At 29.9% G+C, this 20,654-nt stretch overlaps 1 protein-coding gene across 6 annotated transcripts; it reads right to left on the bottom strand.

Annotated features, from left to right (window-relative positions):
• Positions 1-366: 366 nt before the first annotated feature.
• MR (Multidrug-Resistance like Protein 1) lies at positions 367-20,618 on the bottom strand. 6 transcript variants are annotated; one of them, XM_023044477.2, is made up of 15 exons: positions 20,527-20,618; positions 19,988-20,293; positions 16,176-16,436; positions 15,918-16,111; positions 15,655-15,852; positions 14,962-15,595; positions 12,529-12,675; positions 11,985-12,069; positions 11,210-11,923; positions 10,665-11,150; positions 8,486-8,709; positions 1,986-2,399; positions 1,619-1,926; positions 1,345-1,559; positions 367-1,289 (listed from the first exon to the last, which is right to left on the bottom strand). In XM_023044477.2, exons 1-15 carry the CDS (start codon positions 20,569-20,571, stop codon positions 931-933), a joined length of 4,590 nt encoding a protein of 1,529 aa, XP_022900245.2. In that variant the 5' UTR covers positions 20,572-20,618; the 3' UTR covers positions 367-930. The 6 variants fall into 6 exon arrangements, with proteins under 6 accessions (XP_022900245.2, XP_022900247.2, XP_022900244.2 ...); XM_023044479.2 differs by lacking the exons at positions 8,486-8,709; positions 12,529-12,675 and adding exons at positions 10,082-10,302; positions 12,192-12,338; XM_023044476.2 differs by lacking the exon at positions 12,529-12,675 and adding an exon at positions 12,192-12,338.
• Positions 20,619-20,654: the final 36 nt, after the last annotated feature.

The raw sequence follows: 20,654 nt of genomic DNA, 5'->3' as shown, positions 1-20,654 counted from the left end.
TTCAGCGAATCTCTCCCTATTTGTTTTAGGGCTCTTGGTCTACCACGCTTTCTGTTTCCTTCTGGCTTCTGACCTTATGTTGAACATTTTCTTAGGTATTCCATCTTCTTTCGTAACTTAGTTCTTTTCCCATTATTTCCTGTACCAAGGGGCTTAAGCTTAGTTCTTCTTCTCTGATGTTCTTGTTCCTCTTCTGGTTTTCCCCAATATTTTGCATAGGTACTTCATCTCTGCTGCTGTTATTTTCATGTTTTTATTATTGTTCTTGTTTATTACCATTCCTCTTTCTTGTAGGCTTCTTGTATTAATTGTTGAAATGATGATAAGAAACTTTTCATATTGGATTTAAAGCAAAATAAAACAAAATTAATAATAAACGTATATATTCTTTTTAAGATGTTTTAAGTATGTACCTATAATTCTTTTCTGTAAGTAGATATTTGTATTTATAGGAAAATTTGAGGTGAATGAGGTAAAACGCATCACAAACGCAATATCTTTGTCTAGCTTATACAATAACACACTAATAAACAGTACCAACCCCCTAACATTTTAAAACATACGATTAAAAATAATGTAATTACAGTATAAATTTTACAATTTATTTTTTGTTGTTTCATTTTTTTTTTAGTGTTATTATAAAAATATTAAAGTACATTAATTGTAAGGCAAGTTTCTATGATTTTCTTTATCGCGTAACAAACATTAAGTACCTATAAAAAATCAACAAAAAGATATATAAAATAATCAGATGCAATATCGAATTGATTTTTCATTCTGCAAGATAAAATCGGATTAAAATAACGGATTGATATTTACATTAAGGTAACCTTGGATTCTACAACATTTATAACGCTAAGTTATGCTATTTTCTTTTAAATTCAGTTAGTAATACAAAAAAAATAAGACAAAAACTCAATTAAAAATTGTTTAAACTAATCCTGCGTCTTTACACATTCCATGAAATACTGTATTTTTATCAGCTAACAAATTCGAGGGTGAATCAAATTCGACGATTTTCCCTTTATCCAAAACTATTACTCTATCAGAATCCATAATGGTATTTAAACGATGCGCAATAGTTAAAACTGTACAATTTTTAAACTCGGTTCTTATCGTTTTTTGAATAAGATCGTCCGTTTCTAAATCAACAGCAGCTGTAGCTTCATCCAATATTAGTACTTTCGTTTTTCTTAATAAAGCTCTACTCAAACAGATCAATTGACGTTGACCCACTGATAAATTTTCACCTCCTTCTGATACTTCATGATTTAAACCAGCAGCTAAACCTAAATAAAAACCAAAAGTTATTTAGATTATAATAATTATTTAAGTACAAATTACCTTTTACAAACGATTTTAAATGAGCGTGCTCTAAAGCAGTCCAGACATCATTATCTGAATGTTTATTAAACGGATCTAAATTCATGCGAAGAGTTCCAGAGAATAAAACGGCGTCTTGAGGGATGATTGTTAATCGCGAACGCAATGTGTGAAGACCTAACTCTGAGACGTTGATGTTGTCGATGTAAATTTGACCTTGAGAGGCTTCAATAATTCTTTAATAAAACAAATCAAATTATTAATACAATTTTATAGAGAAAAATAATGTTGTTACCTGAACAAAGCTAACGTTAAACTAGATTTTCCAGCTCCAGTTCTTCCAACAATTCCAACCTTTTCCCCACCAGTTACAGTAAAATTAACCCCTTTCAAAACCAAATCTAAACCTTCCCTATATCTGACGGCATAATCCCTAAATTCAACCATTCCCTTACTTGGCCAATCTGTAGTTGGTTGTTTATTAGGAATATCCCAAGGAGCTTCTTGTTTCGTTTCGCCATATTCCTTAATACGTTCAACAGCGACGATATTAGTTTCAACATCCGAAGTCATTCTTACCAACCAGTTCAAAGTTTGAGTTATCTAAATTAGACCAAAAAGAAGTACAATTTTATAATACTTTTTGTATGAAGTGTCTTTACCTGTAAAGCATAACTGACTGATAAACCAACTAAACCTGGTTCTTGATCTTTCATAATAACGGCGAAAAGTGCTGCGAATAAAATAATTAAATTTCCAACCATTTCTAATCGAACAGCCAGCCATCGATTGGCAATTATGCTCGGATAATAACAAACTTGATTGAAATCGACTTTTCCTTCGGATTCCATGGTGAATCTTTGCTGCTCGTTAAACGCTCTTATAATGGGAGCTCCGGTAACCGTTTCACCGAAATGTGAATAAATCGGCGATCTAGATACAGATTCTAAACGTTTTAATTGTCGCGATGTTGCTACGTAAAATCTTTGTACAAAATAGTAGATGCCGCCAATGGGAACAATTACGGCTACAAACCAAGGTGTCGTAAAACTGATTACGAATAATGTTGCTATAACCTAAAGAAAAAGAAATTCGTCATAAATAAACGTGCAAAAATGCAAAAAGAAAACGGGATTTTGATTCAACAGAAAAAGCTTTTGAACGAAAGCAGTTATATTTAAACATATCGGTACCAAATTTTTTGGTTTCCCAACAACAATAAATGAGGCAAGATTTTTTTGACTTTTTTCAAATGAATTTGAGACAAAAAAGGTAACAAAAATGGGTCAAAAAGGTAACACAACAAAATATCCAGACAAAACATTCACAGAAAAATCTATTCTTATTATGGGGATTTACTGAGAAAAACATGGATCTTATTGTAGTTAAAAAGGTTCTAAAGCGACTACAATTCTATGATGAAATGGTTGATGAATTTACTATAAAAATTTTAAATATACAGCAATCTCTAAAAAACAAAAATAGACATTCATAAAACTTTGTTGAAATTGCTTATTGATTTAAAATAATTTTTTTATATTTGCTTTAAAAAATATTAAGCAATACGATACCTCATTGTTATCTAAAATAAATAAATTATATCCCACCTTAAAGATAAACGTAAAAAAACTATAAATCTCAACGATTAATTTTTAATTTTATTAATTTTTGTGATTTCTTAAATATAAAAAAGAATATTTGAGAAAACAAATTCTAGATGGCTTGGTAAAACATATTTGCAGAGTAGCAATCAAATGTATAGAAACAGCTTAATATATCAAGGGATGAATGATAATATATGGTTAGTCATAACCAATCATGGACGTCATATCAAATTATACAACTTAATTTTCAAAAATGATCGAGGACACTACATAAACATTTTTTATTGATAATATAAAATCTAGTATTTGGAAATTATTCAGTATGGAGATAAAAAAAGTTAAAAATTGTTGACCATTATGAAGCGTACATAATCATATGGTTGACCATCTAACCATGCGTACAGCATTTTTCTGCAACTATCTAAACTATCTAAATGCATAATTTCCAAACAGATGGATTGGAAAAAGGGGCCGATTTCTTGGCCTGCACGTTCACTATACAGGGTGATTTATTAGCTCACCATCAAACTTGAAATATGTCCTATTTCAATTATTTACGAAATTATAACACTTTAAAGTTTTAATTTTTATATCATAATTAACTGCAACATTTTTTTAAACCCATAAATATTACAAAGATTGTCTAATCACATGCGGATTTTGTAATGCCCAGATATGTTCATTATGGTAATTATTTATACCATCTCGTGTAAAACATGATTCATCTGTCCAGAGAACATTTGAAATTAAGTCATTATTTTGGGCACGTTGCTGCAATAATCATTCACAAAATGCTAACCGTTGCTGATTATCTCCTGGCTGTAGAGCTCGAACATTCTGTTTACGATACGGATGAAGGACTTCGCGGTTCAATACGCGCCATACAAAATTTTGACTTACATGTATGTTGTGTGCTATTTTTCGAGTGCTGATGGAAGGATTATCAATGACAGAATTAATTACAGCTTCTTCGTCCTCTACATTAATACATGCGGTCGAATAGCTTTTCCATTGCAAAAACCATACACGAAAATTATATCAGCATACTCTTCAGTGCTATAAGCGTACATTTTGAGTTTCTTCTTGTACATATGTAATAAATAATAAATTAAACCTTACAGCAAATTGACATATTACAATGACAACTTTGTTTTTGTTGAATGTTTGATTTTACTGACTATTAACAAATTCGCTGCAGAAAACTTTAAAGTGTTATAATTGGTTTAAATCACCTGTTAATACCGAAGAAGCGTTAATGGATCGAATTATTTTTGTGTGTAATGATATTCGTGAAGATCTTCAGTTATTTTGAAGAATTCGGCATTCGATTTCAAATCGTTTCAACTGGTGTATCAAAAATTAAAATTGTTATTAAAAATTTCTAATTTATTTTGACACCGAGAAATTTCGGACACAAGTTTAATAATAGGCTGAGTTGAGTTCCTACTGTTTATTATACAAGAAATTGCTTAAATAAAAGAATGAAATTGACAAAACATATATCTTATGTATAGCAGAATTGTCTATGTTTATCTAATACCCAGGAAGCCTCCAATAAAGAAAAAGAATAAAAAGGTCCTTACCACTTTCGTGGTATAATTTGTGTGATTGTATGGAAGAATGAAATTAGAGGTATTCTTTTGTAGTAGAATGTTATTGTTTCTAGAACTGTTAGAATCTAGAGTTTCTTCAGCATTTCCATGTAGCACTTAATTAGTTTTCAGAAAAGTATCAATAAAGGTCATTACTCGGTCATTCTTGTGTTTTAGTAAAGGAATTATTTTTTACGTGGTCAACTCATAGTCTTTGTATCTGATTTTGTAGAGGTAAACCAATAATTACTAAGAAGTTACAGTTATCCTTCCCCAAAATTACACCTCCATGAAAAAATTAAACATCACATTCCAATGATATATTCGTAAACCTCTATGACATTTTTCAATTGCACGAGTGATTCCTTAAAAATTAAGCCGTTTCTATATCTTTTAGCTATCCTGCATAAAACATCAAAAATTTAATAAGATTTATAGTTTTTTCTAAATATTTTTTTACACAATCCACCCTGTATTGGTACCTGTATTTTCTATTATAATATGATTATTTTTGTTGTTGCTTTATTTGATACGATTTATTGTAGCAAAAATAGTAGATAGTGCTATTGAAAATACCTCAAATAAACAGATAACAGCATCGGTTATAAGGAACGGTAAATGATCATCCAAATCCTCAATATCTTTGGCGAATCTGGCTAAAATACGACCTTGTGGGGTTACGTCAAAGAACGACAGGGGAGTTCTTAGTACATTCGATAGCATTACGTTATGCAATCTACGGGCGGCGAACCAAGCGCCTAATTGTGGTAAAACATCGACGAAAACAGCGCCGATTGCTGAAAAAATGATGTTAAAAGAAGGAAAGGTGAAAACCACTTTTATGAAGTGCTTAAACCAATTTTAGTTAAAGAATTGGACAATATATGTACAAAGAAGCAAGTGTTAGAAAAAAGTAATGTTTAAAAAAATATGTAGAAGCTCCTAAAAAAATATGCGTGAATCATTTTTATTTTGAGTTAGTAAGTGTTAAGTTTTTCGTAAATGTAAGTTGAGTTAGTGATTTGTTTGGTTTATCTTCTGAAAATACAAATAAATGCATGTTTAGTATATTTATGTGGTATAAAAAAATGTTAATGTAGATTGTTTTCATTTTTAGTTGTAATTAACAAAAACTCTTTTACCATACATTTTCGTATTCCAAAAGCAAAATAAATTTAAAGTAACCCAACCCCAAAAAAAGAATATAAAAATTATGTTTTTGCAAAACATTTTCAGAAGATGTTTCCATCAAATTCCAAAAACTCAACATAATAGAACCAAAACAATCATCGAGAACACATAAGAAAACGTCATAAATCAAAATAGACAATGTAATACTTTAATGAAATTTGTTAAAAAAGATTGATATTACAAAAAATACCTCAAAAAACCAGATAACAGCGAATCTGGCTAAAATACGACCTTGTGGAGTTACGTCAAAGAACGAAAGAAGAGTTCTTAGCACATTCGAGAGCATTACGTTGTGCAATTTACTGGCACCGTACCAAGCGCTTAATTGTGGTAAAATATCGACGAAAACAGCGCCGATTGCTGAAAAAACAATGTTACAAGAAGACAAGGTGGAAACCATTTTTATGAAGTGAATACATTAATAGTTAGTTAAGGAGTTCTAAGTACATTACACTGTATAATTCAGGTCTGCGAACAAAATGTGTAGAAAGAATTTTCTTCTTTAAAAACATTTTTAAATTTTTCAAACTTGGTATTATAAAAACAAATTACTTGCTTTAAAATAATTACATGATTTTTTTGTGAATTTTGATTTAGTTAAGGTATTAAATGTTAGTTTTGTGTAAATAACAAGATAGTTGAGTCAATGATATGCATGATTAATCTCCTGAAAATAAATTATGAGTAAAATTGTGTGTGTTTTGACACTGTAGGTGTAACAGAATTGGTTACATATTTACAAAAGATTTTCATAATCCAAAACCAAGGTTAAAAAATTCAAAATTAATTTTAGAAAATATTTTCAAAAGATTTTTTCAAGAAATACCAAAAACTCAATCTATTTAACACAATATTTAATACGAAAATCACCAACAACGGACAAAACAATCTATTAAACGAATTAATTTGGAAATATTGAAATTTCGAAAAAATGTCCATGTTTTCAAAAAATTTTGGAACAAACCTTAAAGACGTTCATGGTCCAACTCTTCATAATCGAGGGTAAACCAATGTCGATGACATGAATGTCGCTTGAAAACCGTGACAAAAGTCTTCCAATCGGCGTCGTATCAAAAAAGGCCATTGGTAGATGTAAAACATTATTCAATAAATGAGCATGAATCGTCAAAGCGCATCTAATGATTCCGCTGGCGTAAATGAATTCCCAAATAATGATTGATAGCGCTGGAATTGAATAATGATAAAAAAAGGTTTATATAAAATGGTAGATAAAGTGAATTTCAATTCTAAAAATTTTGATGTATCCCTGTGTTAGCAAAAAGAAAATCTAAATAAAAAATCATGCGTTACCCAATTTTATAGCAAATTTACTTAAGATATGCGAATTGAATCGATAAAAGCCACTGGTGAATTAACTTACAGATTATAGGCGTAGATTATTAAAATAATTATGTGAATGAATAAACTAATTAATTAAAAAACAAAATAGTAACGTACCCTGACTGCGGGTTGACAAATATGTCGACAACTCATCGGTAAACGAGTATCAACAACGTCGACGTCGTTAGAAAACCTCGCTAATAACCTGCCAACGGGCGTTACATCGAAAAAATGCATTGGAAGGTGCAGAACGTTTCTTAATAGTTTGAGGTGTATACGAAACGCAGCGTCTTTAGTACCTTTCACATACCAGCATTCCCACAACGTTAAAATAAACACTAAAAGATAATAAAAGCGGCATACAATAAGTCCAAACTGATTTACACATAACCCAATTTATAAAAATTTATAAATTCAAACGTTTTACTATCATACATACTTCAAAAACAAAATTTTTTTGCAAAATAACATAATAAACGAAAAATACAAGCAAACATTGAAACATTACGTGCAATCGATAGAGTGGTAAATGAAAAAAATATGGTGTGATCATCCAATATCTACATATTCTCAAGAAAATTAGAAGAAAATGGGCTTAATAAAATCGTTAACAGTTAACATCGTAAATATAACTGCTAAATATAAAATGTTTTAAAAGTTTGAATTTATGTAAAATTTAATTGATTTTATATAATATATAGGGTGTTTCATAATATATGCGCAGGACTTCAGGATGTGACAGCTTGTAAAATGCACCATTTTCGAGAACCCTGTATTTCAACACCCTGTATCTCGAAAATGGTGCATTTTTATCCTGCGCATATATTATGAAACATCCTGTATAAATTTTGTATTTCGTTTTATGTAAATTTGAGCAATGTAGGTATTATAAACTTTTAAAACTTTTTTTATGACTTTTAAAGGAGGGTTTAAAATTAGAACGACTTACAATACAACCGCTCTCAATAACCTCGTAACAATTAAAATTAAGTTCTTGATCGAGTGTCGTAATATCGGTGGAAAACCTGGACAAGATTCTTCCGATTGGGATAAGTTCGAAAAAGTGATTTGGCTGCCGAAGAATGTTGTGCAACATGTGCTTATGGAGTTTTGCGGCGCCTTTGATTGAAGCTAAGGTCATATTTAATTCGGAAGAACATATCGAAATTGCTAGAAAAATTATCAATTTCTTTTTGTTTTTCGTTGCGCTTTTTAATTTTAAATTAAACTACTAAATTTATCTACATCTTCTACTAATGCAAAAACAAAAATTGCTAAATTCAAAAATTTAGAGTAAAAATAGTAACAGAATAAGAGAAAAATGGGGGTTTGCAATTAAATATAACTGCTCATGGCCAAAAATTAAAAAAAAATAAATAAATAAAAATAATTAAATAAAAGTTAAGTAGATTGAAAAGATTTTTGTGTAAGTACCGAAAAGAGGCAGGTAGTCCAGCCGCGCCACGTCATCGGAAGTTCGTTGTCCAAAATCTCGATATCTTTACTAAACCGATTTAAAACGCGACCCAATGGCGTAACATCGAAAAACGACGGACACGGTGCTCTCATCACATTACGCAGTATGTAATTGTGCATGTTACGGGCACCTTCCACCGTGCCAAGAAATAGGGCCAGTGATGATACACACATGGCAAACGCTGCAAAATCACAATTTCAAAAAAAAAAAAATAAATAACGAAAAACATTTTTTTAAAATTTTGTTAGTATCCAACTTAAGTTTTAATTTCGTTTTATTTCACAGAAAATAATAGACGTTTTACAAAGCAAATCAATTAATCATTAGTATTAAACAAACTTTGCCAGGAAAATTTTGGAGAAAAGGTTTGAATAACACCAAAAGTATATCAAGATAATCGATTGCCCATTTCAAAAACCTCATACCATTTCAAACAATAGCAAAAACAGAAATGAACTAAAGCAGACATCACCTCAAGTTTTTTATTCCATAATTGTAATAAATATTTTAAAAATTACGTTTTAATTGGTTTTAATTTAGTTTTATAGTATGTTATATAAAAAAAAATATGGAGAAGCGGACTAAGCCAATAATGTCAAGAATTGGATTAACTCGATTGGATATTTTAAAGACCATAGAGAAACTATTAATAGTCGTTATGGTTCAAAACTAGTAAGAAATTCTCTTTTTACTACTTTAATACTTTTATTTTTATATGACATTGACACATGGTGCAATATTTATGTACATTACTTGAAATTGTAATGAAAATGAATCAGGATTTGCAGAGCATTAAATCAACTTTGATTATTTTTACTTTTGAACTAAATCCAGAAACTAGAAGCGGCACTTAACCTGAATATTGTTTCTAGTCTTTTTCGTATAAACTTTGTTCTTTAAATAAAGATTCGATTAATATGTGTATTTACTATTATAAAAATATTCATATTTCATTCTGATTATTTGATGAAGTTATTGTACATTATTATTTTAGCAATACCATATAAAAATAGTGAGTTGAAGTTTTTTATTTGGTTATTTTACTTAAGAATTTCTTACTTGCTTATTTTAAAATTAAAATGTCACTTCTGAGAACAATAAGATAGTTTATACTTAGTAATTAAGTATATATAATAATTTTAGTACCCAAGAAGAATTCATGATTACAAGACGATTTCGTGATTAAAAAAATCATTTCGATGCAAATAAATTATAAGTAGTGTTAAAATAATAAAAGGAATCTTTTTAGAAAAGTAATGATAAAACTTATAAAAATATGATCGCCTTTTTCAAAGACCTTACCACTTAAACGACAGCAAAACAAAAATAACCAAAGCAATGGTCAAAAGACTGAAATGATTTTAAAAATAAAAAAGTTTTCGATGTAAGAATTGATTTTAAAAATGAAATGCTTTTAAAATGTTGTTGTTTGGTACCATTACTTAGTGCTACTGAACGTTTGAGAAACCGTAAGCAAGACATATCTTATAATTAGCAATTTTTAGAAGGTGCTTCTATACTATTATTTTGAAAGAAAATATAAAAATAGTTACCGAAAAAGTAGTTGATAGTAAGGAATAGATAATGTATGGTAAGTAATTATCGACGACTTGGACGTCGTTTGAAAATCTGTTCAAAATACGACCCAGTGGATTTGTATCGAAAAATTGCATGGGCCACCTCAAGCATGAATACAATAGGTTTATGTGCATGTACCTGGCTGCTTTTAAACAACCAAGCGAGTTACATAGCACTGAACCTAAGATGGTGATGCCTAAAAAGAGGTTATTAATAATTTAAACTATATGTAGAAGAAATTTGTATGAATCGGTTTTGTTAAAACTGGCAGGTATTTTTTAGTATTAAAAAAATAAAAGCTAAAAAGCAAAAAGAAATAATAAGCAAGAATTGAAGAAAAATATTTTTTAAATCATGCACATTATCATTACTAAGAAAATAATAGGTTTTATTTTGGTCTATAATCTTTCTTCTAGATTCTATTTGTATTAAAATTATATTAATACTTTAAAACTATGGTGTTATAGACCAAAATAAAATATTAGGTTACCTACTAAAAAAAAAAATATCATTCCTTTTTTATTTTAGTTCCATGCAATAAAAAAACGCAATAAATACCTTGTCCAATTCCAAGAGCTCCATAAACCCCCAAATACATATCTCGTTTTCTAGTATCAACATGAATCGTTCCATTATCATCATGAGTAACCACACTTTCATCACTAGTCCAAATTGTCAACCAAAAATTGGAACCAATGCTAAAACCTTGAAAAACGATGTTCAAAGCTAATGTAGCGATTGTTAATGTTGCCCCTATCGAGCTTAAGTAATGTTTGTAAACAGGCCATTTTACGCTTCCAGTTTCCGCTTTTTCAGCTTCAATTAATTTTTCTCCAACTTTCTTATCCTGAATTTCATTCGATGAACTTGATCGTTTTCTTAAGCCGCTTTTATCTATGCTACTTTGATGTTGAAGACTTCCATTTAATTTTTCAGAACCGGACTCTGATTCAGAAGCTCGTGTTCGACTTATTTGGGTTGCTAATTTTCGAGCTAAATCATCCGGTAATTGATTGGATAATTGGCCTTGTAGTTCATCTAGTTCTAAAAATATTGAATTAATTTATGAATTCGCAATTTTTGGGAAATAAAACGAATCATACCTTCATCATCATCTAATTCAACAGCTTCGGTGATATGTTGTAAAAGAAAATCGGCGAAAGCTCCTTTTTTATTCAACAATTCTTGATAAGATCCAGTTTCGGAAACTTCCCCATCTTTTATAACAACAATCTTATCAGTTTGAGGTAGATATGTTATTCCATGCGTGACCAAAACCCTCGTTTTATTTTTTAATAATCCATTTGGCCCAATTACATTTTCAAAAATGTGTTTTCCAACGTGACTATCGACGGCGCTTAATGGATCGTCGAGTAAATAAACATCAGCATCTGCATAAACGGCTCTAGCCAAGCTAACTCTTTGTTTTTGCCCGCCAGATAAATTTATGCCTTTTTCACCGATTTCTGTCTGATCTCCAGCTGGTAACATTTCAAAATCTGGTCTTAAAGCGCATGCATCTACGATACGATCATAAATTTTCTTGTTGTAATTTTTTCCAAAAAGAATGTTGTCTTGTAGAGTTGCGTTTTGAATCCAAGCTTGTTGTGAAACGTAACCTATCGAGCCGATAGTGTTCACTGTTCCCGATGTTTTAACCATTTCGCCCAATAAAGCGGAGAGAAGAGAACTTTTTCCGGAACCCACGGAACCAACAACTGCAGTTAAACTTTTTTTTGCGAGTTTCACATTGATGTCTTTTAAAACAGGGTTGTCACCCCAATGAAAATTACCATTTTCAATAATTAATGGATGTGCTATTTGAATACAAAATTAAAATTATTTTATGCCAAAAAAGTAAAACTTTTTGTAACTTACTTTCATCTTTATTATGACCAACATTCGAGGGATCCAATTCATCACAATTCATAAATTTATTTATTCTTTGTATAGAAACCCAAGCCTAATATTATTAATAAAAAAGATTAATATATTTTAAAAAAATTCCCTTATTAATTTAGAAATTGTTAATAAGAAAATTATTAGAAAATTAATATTAATGAATAAATAGAAAAAAATGCTTACTTGAACCATATTTGAGATCATCATGGGTAACATACTGAGCGGAAAACGAAGTATATTGAACAAAGATAATGATACAAAGGCCTTTGATGCATTAAGCACGTTATTTTCGTCGACCAGTACGTAGGTTGCGAAAGTAACCAGAGCAACCTAAAGCATTAGTAAAAAAATGTTAAGGTTAAGATGAATCTATGAAAAATGATGTTAAAAAAAATGTTTTGAAAAAAATGTATCGAAAAATCGTTTCAACCACCTAGAAAAGGGATAAGAACCAAGTCCAAAAATATTGTTTAAAATCCATTTTAGAAAAAAAAAACGATTAACTGATTTTTTAATATACCTCGATTGCGTATACAATCAATATGGGTAGCAGTAACATCTCTATACGCATTATATTAAATAATGTTATCGAGACAAAAACTACTTGAGGTGTCATGATGTTGTCTACACTGCTGTAGTTGAAAGTGATGAAAGTTGCAAAAGTTACCTAATTGTAGATTATTAATTAATTAAAAAATAATATAAGCCTCTTATGTTTTTCTGTAAGAATTTATTAATACAGTTTGTAGTGGTGTTTATTTTTTGGTAAATGTAAATTAAGTCAACCCAACCCATATAAAAAATAATCCTCTTATTAAAAAATAATAAGTGTTTGTAAAAATCAAATTACAACTGTTATTAATCCTTAAAGATTAGAAAGTATAATCACATTTTTTGTTGATTATCTTGCTATTAGATATCATAAAGTGGAGTGAGGATGTTTTCTATTTTATTTATTTTTTTACATATTTGAGCAATTTAAATTAGTTTGTCTACAACTGCTTGGATAAGTCGTCATTACCACACTCATTTGAGGTGATTTGAGTTCAGAGTTACGTAATGTTCATTACCACACTGGTTTCATTACGTAACGCATTTTTAGGCCAATCAGAATTTATTGAAACGAGCAACAATACAAAAGAAAAAGTGCTACCTATTTAAACAGAAACAGTACTATTTATTATACACATTAATTGTTATGTTTTTACATTTCTAAACACTTATTCCAGATGAGTAAACATGTTATTAAAACTGACATTAATTCAAAACTGTCAACAATCATTTCAAAATATTTTTATAAATGTCAAAATATGTAGACCTTTTTAAAAAATTGATTTTTAAGTAATTTTTAGCAGTCGTAGATAAAATGATGTATATCACACGTGGGCTAGAGGATAATTACAGTACTCGTGTGATTATGTTTCTAGCCCACTTGTAATATAAATAACTATTATTTACGATTTGCATCTTCTTCAAGGACTTTTATTAAAAATTGACTGAATGTTTTATTATTAATTAATGTTTTTTTTTGTTATTTTAAAGTCGACGTTGATTTTTTTTGACTTTGCCAATCTTTGGCTGAAGATGATAATTTAATTTTACCAAAACCCGTGTCAAATGTATTAATAAATTCTTACAGAAAAATAGCCTATATAGTTCATGTTTTATTTAATTTGTTATATACAGGGTGAGTTATTAGTATCCTGGTGGTCGATAGTTACTAACCGTTTGAAAAACAAAAAAATATTTTATACAAAAGTTGTTTGAGTCATTACTTTCTATTACATAACATTATTTTCACTTATACAGGGGTGATCAATTTAAGCGTAACGGAAAAGATGTCCTTTTTACATCGTTTTTAAAAAGATCCAGCAATGGACACATTTTGGAAAAACAATTGAAGACCTGTATAAGTGAAAATAATTTTATCTACAACTATTGAATTATCTATTCATTATACATTTGATTTTTGACGGGTAATGACACGCATTACCCATGACTGACAAAGTGTTGAATATTGAAGCCATTATTCCACAGTTCTGACACGGCCTACTAATCAAACAATAAAATATATACAGAAATGACAGCTTTCTTATATTGAGGTTATGTCTAAACGCTATCAAGTTTATTTTTTTTCCTTTTTTTTTGATTTTTTTTTCAAAATTAAATAGTTGTAGATAAAGTATAGTATTCAACTTGCGTATAATGGATGTTACCCACTCAGATTACAACACTCGCTCGCTCGTGTTGCAACTTCATCTTCTTGGATAACAGCCGCCATTATACGCTTGTTGAATAATACACTATTACGTAATAGAAAGTGAGTCAAATAACTTTTGTATAAAACATTTTTTTCTTTCTCAAACGGTTTAGCAAGTATCGTCCGCCAGGATACTAATAACTCACCCTGTATAATCCTTTCAATACGGATTTTTGTATTTGAAATAATCGTTTACGCTTTAAATTTAATCAAAATATAATAATAATCAATATAAAAGTTTTCTAACGATTTTTTAACAAACCATGTTTCGTCCAAACAATCTACTTAACATCAAAAGTTTACATTAATGTTAAAACATATTCTATAACATATATAACATATTCTAATAACATTTTAAATCTTAAAACAGAGATATGCATTAAATTCCATCCACGTCATGAGTCCAATCCCTCATCATTAAAAGGAGCAATTTTCAAATACTCTTCTGTTAAAGTTATATAATTATAATTTTTAATAAATAAAAATATTTCTGATTATTCCAAAAATGAATCAATTCGATCTAATTTAAGCTAAATCTTTTAACACATTTACTTCAACATGTTTCATAGAAATGTTCTTATCAGTAGTAACTTTAACGTGGACAAATTGAACTCATAACTCTAATCAACCTTCTTTATTAATGGAATAAAAATGTAAAAAAAGAGTTTTCATAATATAAATAATTTATCTTACCAAAAACGGTGCGCATGACCATAAAAACGATGTTCCAGCATTCAAATAAGCAGCTTGTCTTAAAACTTTCATCTCTTTAGTACGAATGGCCAAAATTTGATCTTCAAAACTTGGTTCCCAAGCGTATAATTTCAGAACCTTCATTCCACTCAACACTTCGTTCATCAATTTCACCCGTTCATCCTTGTATTTCATCTGACGTATCTGCAAAACTTTAACCCTATCCGCGATAAATCCATTAATAGGTATCATAATGATCATAATTGCTAATCCAGCTAAAACAGAGACACCGAGGATGTTCCATAAAAAGTACAACGCAACGATTATTTGAAATGGAGCCGACCAAATCATGTTTAAGTACGCAGTAAGTTCGATGAATTTTTGAGCGTCCACCGACATTAAGTTGACGATTTCGCCGACAGTGCTTTCTTTTTTTGCGATGTTGGACATTTTTAGTGCTTTCTTATAAATAGTTGAAATCAAAGCGGTTCGAATGCGCATTCCAACTAAGAACATTCGGTGAAAGTATTGGGCTAAGATTAAGGTTTGAATTCCGGCAGTTATGAAAAGTAACGCTGCGTATAAGTACCCTTTCCATTGTTCTTCTTTATTTTCAACAAATGCAATTAATAATCTATAATTAAAAATGATTATAATAAACAAATTGAGCGGTTAATACTTGTAATCGCTAACCGTAATAATTGTGGACTAACAAATGTTAAAATATCTTGTAATAATTTTAAAAACGCTCCAAATAAAAATGGTGGACCGAAAGCGTAAACCATTGCAGGCAAAATTGAAGCTTGCTTCTTCTCTTTATTGCTAACAAACTCAATTCTGTTTGTATCTGATTTAAATGACGCGTCCGTTTGTAAACTTCCAGGAACATCACTAAGTATAAGATATATAAATACAGTGATTTATTTTATATAAATTAATATAAACAAATTAATTACCCTTTAGATTTAGCAAGAATTTTCTTCCAATGTTTTTCATATTGCGGTACAACTTCATACGCGGCATCGCTTGGGTTCATATCCCACAAATCTTTCGTTTCCAAAGGATTTCTATAACCTTTCCATGCCAAAGGATCGAACCAAGCATAAAATATCTTTGATAAAAAGCTACTTTTAAGTTCAGGACATGGTTTCTATTATAAAAATGTTAAATAGTAAATTAACGATCAAAAATTAAGATCAACAAATAATTCTTACATCGCTGTGTGGATATTTACTAAGCCTGGCTTCTTGATCGGCGAAACAATTTAAAAATACCAACAATAACGTTAAGGGGTAAAAAATGATGTAACTGACGTAGTAATAATAAGGATCTGGGGTGATGTTTTGAGCTTGACGAACTTCACTGCGAAATTGAGGTGCTCCGCATATTGCAGTGAGCAACCAAAATTGAAATAATAACCCTGATGTTCGTAAACCATGTTTTCTATTATAATAAACTAATGTGGCAGTTAGAATCTGCAAAAGAAATTTAAAAAAATTCATTTAATATTCTCTTATTGTATTATTTTTATAAATAGATCTAATAATTAAATTCTTTTGGACATGTTCAATTTGTTTATCCTAAATAATAACCAAGATAAGATATAACATAGTTAATAACGGAAAATAATTGAAGGGTTTTGAAACAGATGATCTAAATGATTTTTTAAGCTATTTATTTTATTTATTGGCGTTCAAATGGTTTATCTCTAGAGTCAGGGGTAGCAAAGCACGTTACAATAAAACTCTGAGAAAATCGCACTTCCATGTCCAAGTCGTGACTGCTGGTAATGGAGAACACCCTGACAAAAGGTAATGGGAAACCACTTTCATTATTTATTTTCCAAGAGAATAGTCTCCCAGATCTCCGATAAATTACTTGAAAGAAAATGTAAACTTAAGAAGAAATATCAAAATTGACACCTGGAATGTGAAAGGTCTACTATAAACAGGGAAATTATATACAATGGAAAACGAAGCAAGGAGGTGCAACATTGAAGTATTGGAACTCGCGGAAACACATTGAATTTTTCTTTTCATTGGATAATAATCCCACATCACATGAAGAACTCCGTGCTTGGATATAATCCTATAAGTGATAGAATAATCACAATTAAGCTGCAAGCTAACACGATAGAAGAAGACAGTGACCATTTCTACTTATAACTAAAGAATATTTTAGAAAATCTTCCCAAAAAGGAAGAAAAAACGGAAGATAATGACCATCTACGTAATGTGGAGGGACAATATGGAATAATAAAAATGCTTCATCAATCAACAGGGATTAGCTACCGAGGAAAACAAGACTGAACACAACAGATTGAGCTGAGAAATTCAGAGAAGATGCCAAAAAGACAATAGCAACTATATGAAAAACAAAAATGTTTCAATGTTTCAAAATGATCTTTTTCAAAAAATGAACCTGCTATCAAGGAAATTCAAACCAAGAACGTTAGCCATAGAAGATATAGATGGACAGCTATTATGGATAGAACGCGAATAACAATTAGAAAGAGAAAGATTGTGAGCCAGATATCTTGAAAGAAAGAGTGATAGAAGATATACGTTACCTAAAGACAAATAAGTCCTCTGGAGCAGATTAAATAGACAACATTTTCAAAGTGCTGGACGATATGGCTGTAAAAATGCTTTTAGATCTATGCAACAAAATATGGAGAACAGGAAAAAGGTCAAATATCCCAAATCAAGATTTTCTTCAACCTCAATATAGCGGACTACAAACCACTGTTTTGACTCTTCATGGAAAGTAAATTAGATGCAGTGTTTAATATAAGTATTCCTTCTATAATGTTAAATCTAGAATGTTTATGAAGAAGTTCGTACTCAATGCGTTCTTAAATTGCTGTACGTGAAGCAAATGTACGTTAAAGTTGATCTTTCAAGTAATATTACTTAATGATAATGCTACTTGGCATCGTATAACGCTGGAAGAGCTGTGCCCTAATATAAAAATAATCTTTTTGTCACCAAACACACCACTAATCCAATCAATGGACCAAACTGTGATTGCTACATTTAAAAAAAGTCAATTTACATAAAGGTAATACAAAAGCTACAATATCTTTCATGGAATCAAAAACATTTCTGCGAGTTGGAGTGAAATTAAAGAATCGTCCATGAAGGCTGCGTAGAATAAGTTGTTCCCAATTTGCTGGAGATGAATAAACAAATGTGGATCTTCACAATTTCTAGAATAAATGAACAAGATAATGATGAACTAATACAATTCCATGAAGCAGAACTTTCCATGGAAGATTTACTTCAATTATAAAACCCAGTTGATGTCGATGACAGTAATTCTTACGTTGAAAAAAGCGTTCAAGATAATAGAACATTGAAATTGGGAACATTAAGTGAAATATTAAATAAAATCCCAAACATGGAACGAAGTTGTAATGTTTTTGCCAGCCTGCGTATACCTTAGCTTGTTACAAAACAAAGAGGAAAAGCAGTCTACTCGTGTTCAGGTAACAGATATCTCCTTTGGCCGGATATCCGTTTATAGGGCATATCTATCCGGCCATTATTGTTATAATATCTCGTGTATTTCTGAAGTGATACTTTACTTTGTCACATTATTGCGATATTTGAACAAAAATGAAATTAATAAGAAAGCTGATAAGATGTGTCAACATAGTTGGATCAAAGTTACAAAATGAACTTTTTTGAAACTAAAAGAAACTGCAACAAGAGATTTAATTCATACATTGTTTTGGGATTTTTACCATGAGGTTGCTAACGACAAACCTGAAGCCCATGAAGCAGAACTTTGCATGGAAGATTTCCTTCAATTACAAACCCAGTTGATGTCAATGATAGTAATTCTTGTGTTGCAGAAAGAGTCCAAGGCAATGGAACATTGAAATTGGGAACATTAAGTGAAATATTAAATAAAATTCCAAACATGGAACGAAATTCTAATGCTTTTGCCAGTCTGCGTAATACCTTTGTTTGTTAAACAAAGAGAAAAAGCAGTCAACTAGTGATTTTGCGAAAAACCGGATATCCGGCATATACAGGGTGTATCTGAATGACTGCTACAAACTTCAAGGGGTGATTCTTTAGTGAATTTTAAGGGTACTTTGATACATAAACCATGGGCGACTTTGGCTCCCATAAGGAGCTACACCCCTCCAAAAATGGCGGAAAATGTTGGTTTAATTTTTTTTCATCACAAACTGATAGTGATAGTAAAGAGAAGAAAACTAGAAGAAATCGTTTTGGGATTGTTGCCATGAGGTTGTTAATGACAAACTTGAAATAAATAAAGTTGTATTAAATGAAAAAAGACCTATTGGGGTTGAACTTGAGTATCATCTGCAGCGTCCAATACTTAAAACAGATACTAATCCCTGTGAATGGTGCACCACTAGTCCTAACTCTTTAATATCTTTTTTTTAACATATTAAATCTATTATTATTGCTATACAACACAATAATGAATATATTGCAACACGTTTTGAAATAATATGTAACCAGAGTCTTATCAAACAATGACCTTTCATTTCTCATATTTGAATACAAGATTTTTAAACATGGTTTAAGTGTGCAAAGTTTCACAGTGATCAAATAACTTTGTTATTTGAGAAGTCCTATGCTTTATTTTATTTATTACCCTTTTGAAATAGTGGGTAATTGAGACCATATTATTACTTATTTATAATTAATAATTTCAAGACATTTCCCTTCATACTTTATCTGTAAAATATTTATTAGTAAATCCAACTAATTTTATTTAGTTATTAACAACTATGTCATGTAAATGATTAAACAATAATTTGAAAAAATTGAAAATCCTGTTGTATTCACTGTATGATAATATATAGACTTACCAAATCTCATATTATTGATAAGACTAAGATATAAGTTACATTAAATTTCTAAACAATATGAAATTCTTATCTAACAATGCTGAGCAATAAAACTCTTTTAAAACTATAAGATCAAAATCTTTTAAATTAAAAATAAAATGAATCAGAGATAATTTCTTAATTAAGTATACTTACATATGTTATACCCTTAATAATTGGTGTATAAATATGAACGTTGTGGATATTTTTATGTCCTTCAGATGCCCATTTAACAGATACACTAAAATCGATGATACACAGCACAAATAATAATAAATTAACAAATAATTTCGATAGATTTAAAAAGTTCCAAGGTATATCACTTCTTTTACTTTGTAGAATGTAAGATACTTCTAAACTACAAAAAATCCACAAGTACATACAAGGAATCCAAACCAGAACAGTTTGTTCAAAACATCTCGTAAAATCTGGATCAGTTGTGTACCATGTTAAATTAGAATTCTAAAAAAAGAATAAAATATAAATCATTTAAAAAACATTTAAAATTTTAAAATATAAAATAAAAGTAGAGAACCAAATTTACTTCAAGAATTGTTACAAGGTTTTCTCAATATCTTTATAAATAAAATTATTTCAGATGAAAATTCATTTTTTACATTATCTATATATTGAGGTGAAATCGTGTAAATGTAATTTAAATTAAATTATTTTAATATTAATTGAAAATAACTTACCCAAAATTCGCTGCCACAAAACTCGTCCAAACCTGAGCTCGCCATTCTTAGAACTCCTATTACGCATGCGTCAAAGTCAATTAGTTATCTCGTTGAAACCGATACAAGATCATCTAAAAATAGGCTAA

The sequence above is a fragment of the Onthophagus taurus genome, chromosome 2 (assembly GCF_036711975.1).
Source record: "Onthophagus taurus isolate NC chromosome 2, IU_Otau_3.0, whole genome shotgun sequence".
NCBI lineage: Eukaryota > Metazoa > Arthropoda > Insecta > Coleoptera > Scarabaeidae > Onthophagus > Onthophagus taurus.
This window is presented reverse-complemented; position numbering and strand designations above follow the sequence as displayed.

Coding starts and splice junctions, on each gene's coding strand:
- MR (XM_023044477.2), bottom strand. CDS start 20,571: ATGGCGAGCTCAGGTTTGGACGAGTTTTGTGGCAGCGAATTTTGG. Junction 11,151..11,209: donor TGAATTAGATGATGATGAAG/GTATGATTCGTT, acceptor CAATATTTTTAG/AACTAGATGAACTACAAGGC. Junction 1,560..1,618: donor TTAACGTTAGCTTTGTTCAG/GTAACAACATTA, acceptor GTTTTATTAAAG/AATTATTGAAGCCTCTCAAG.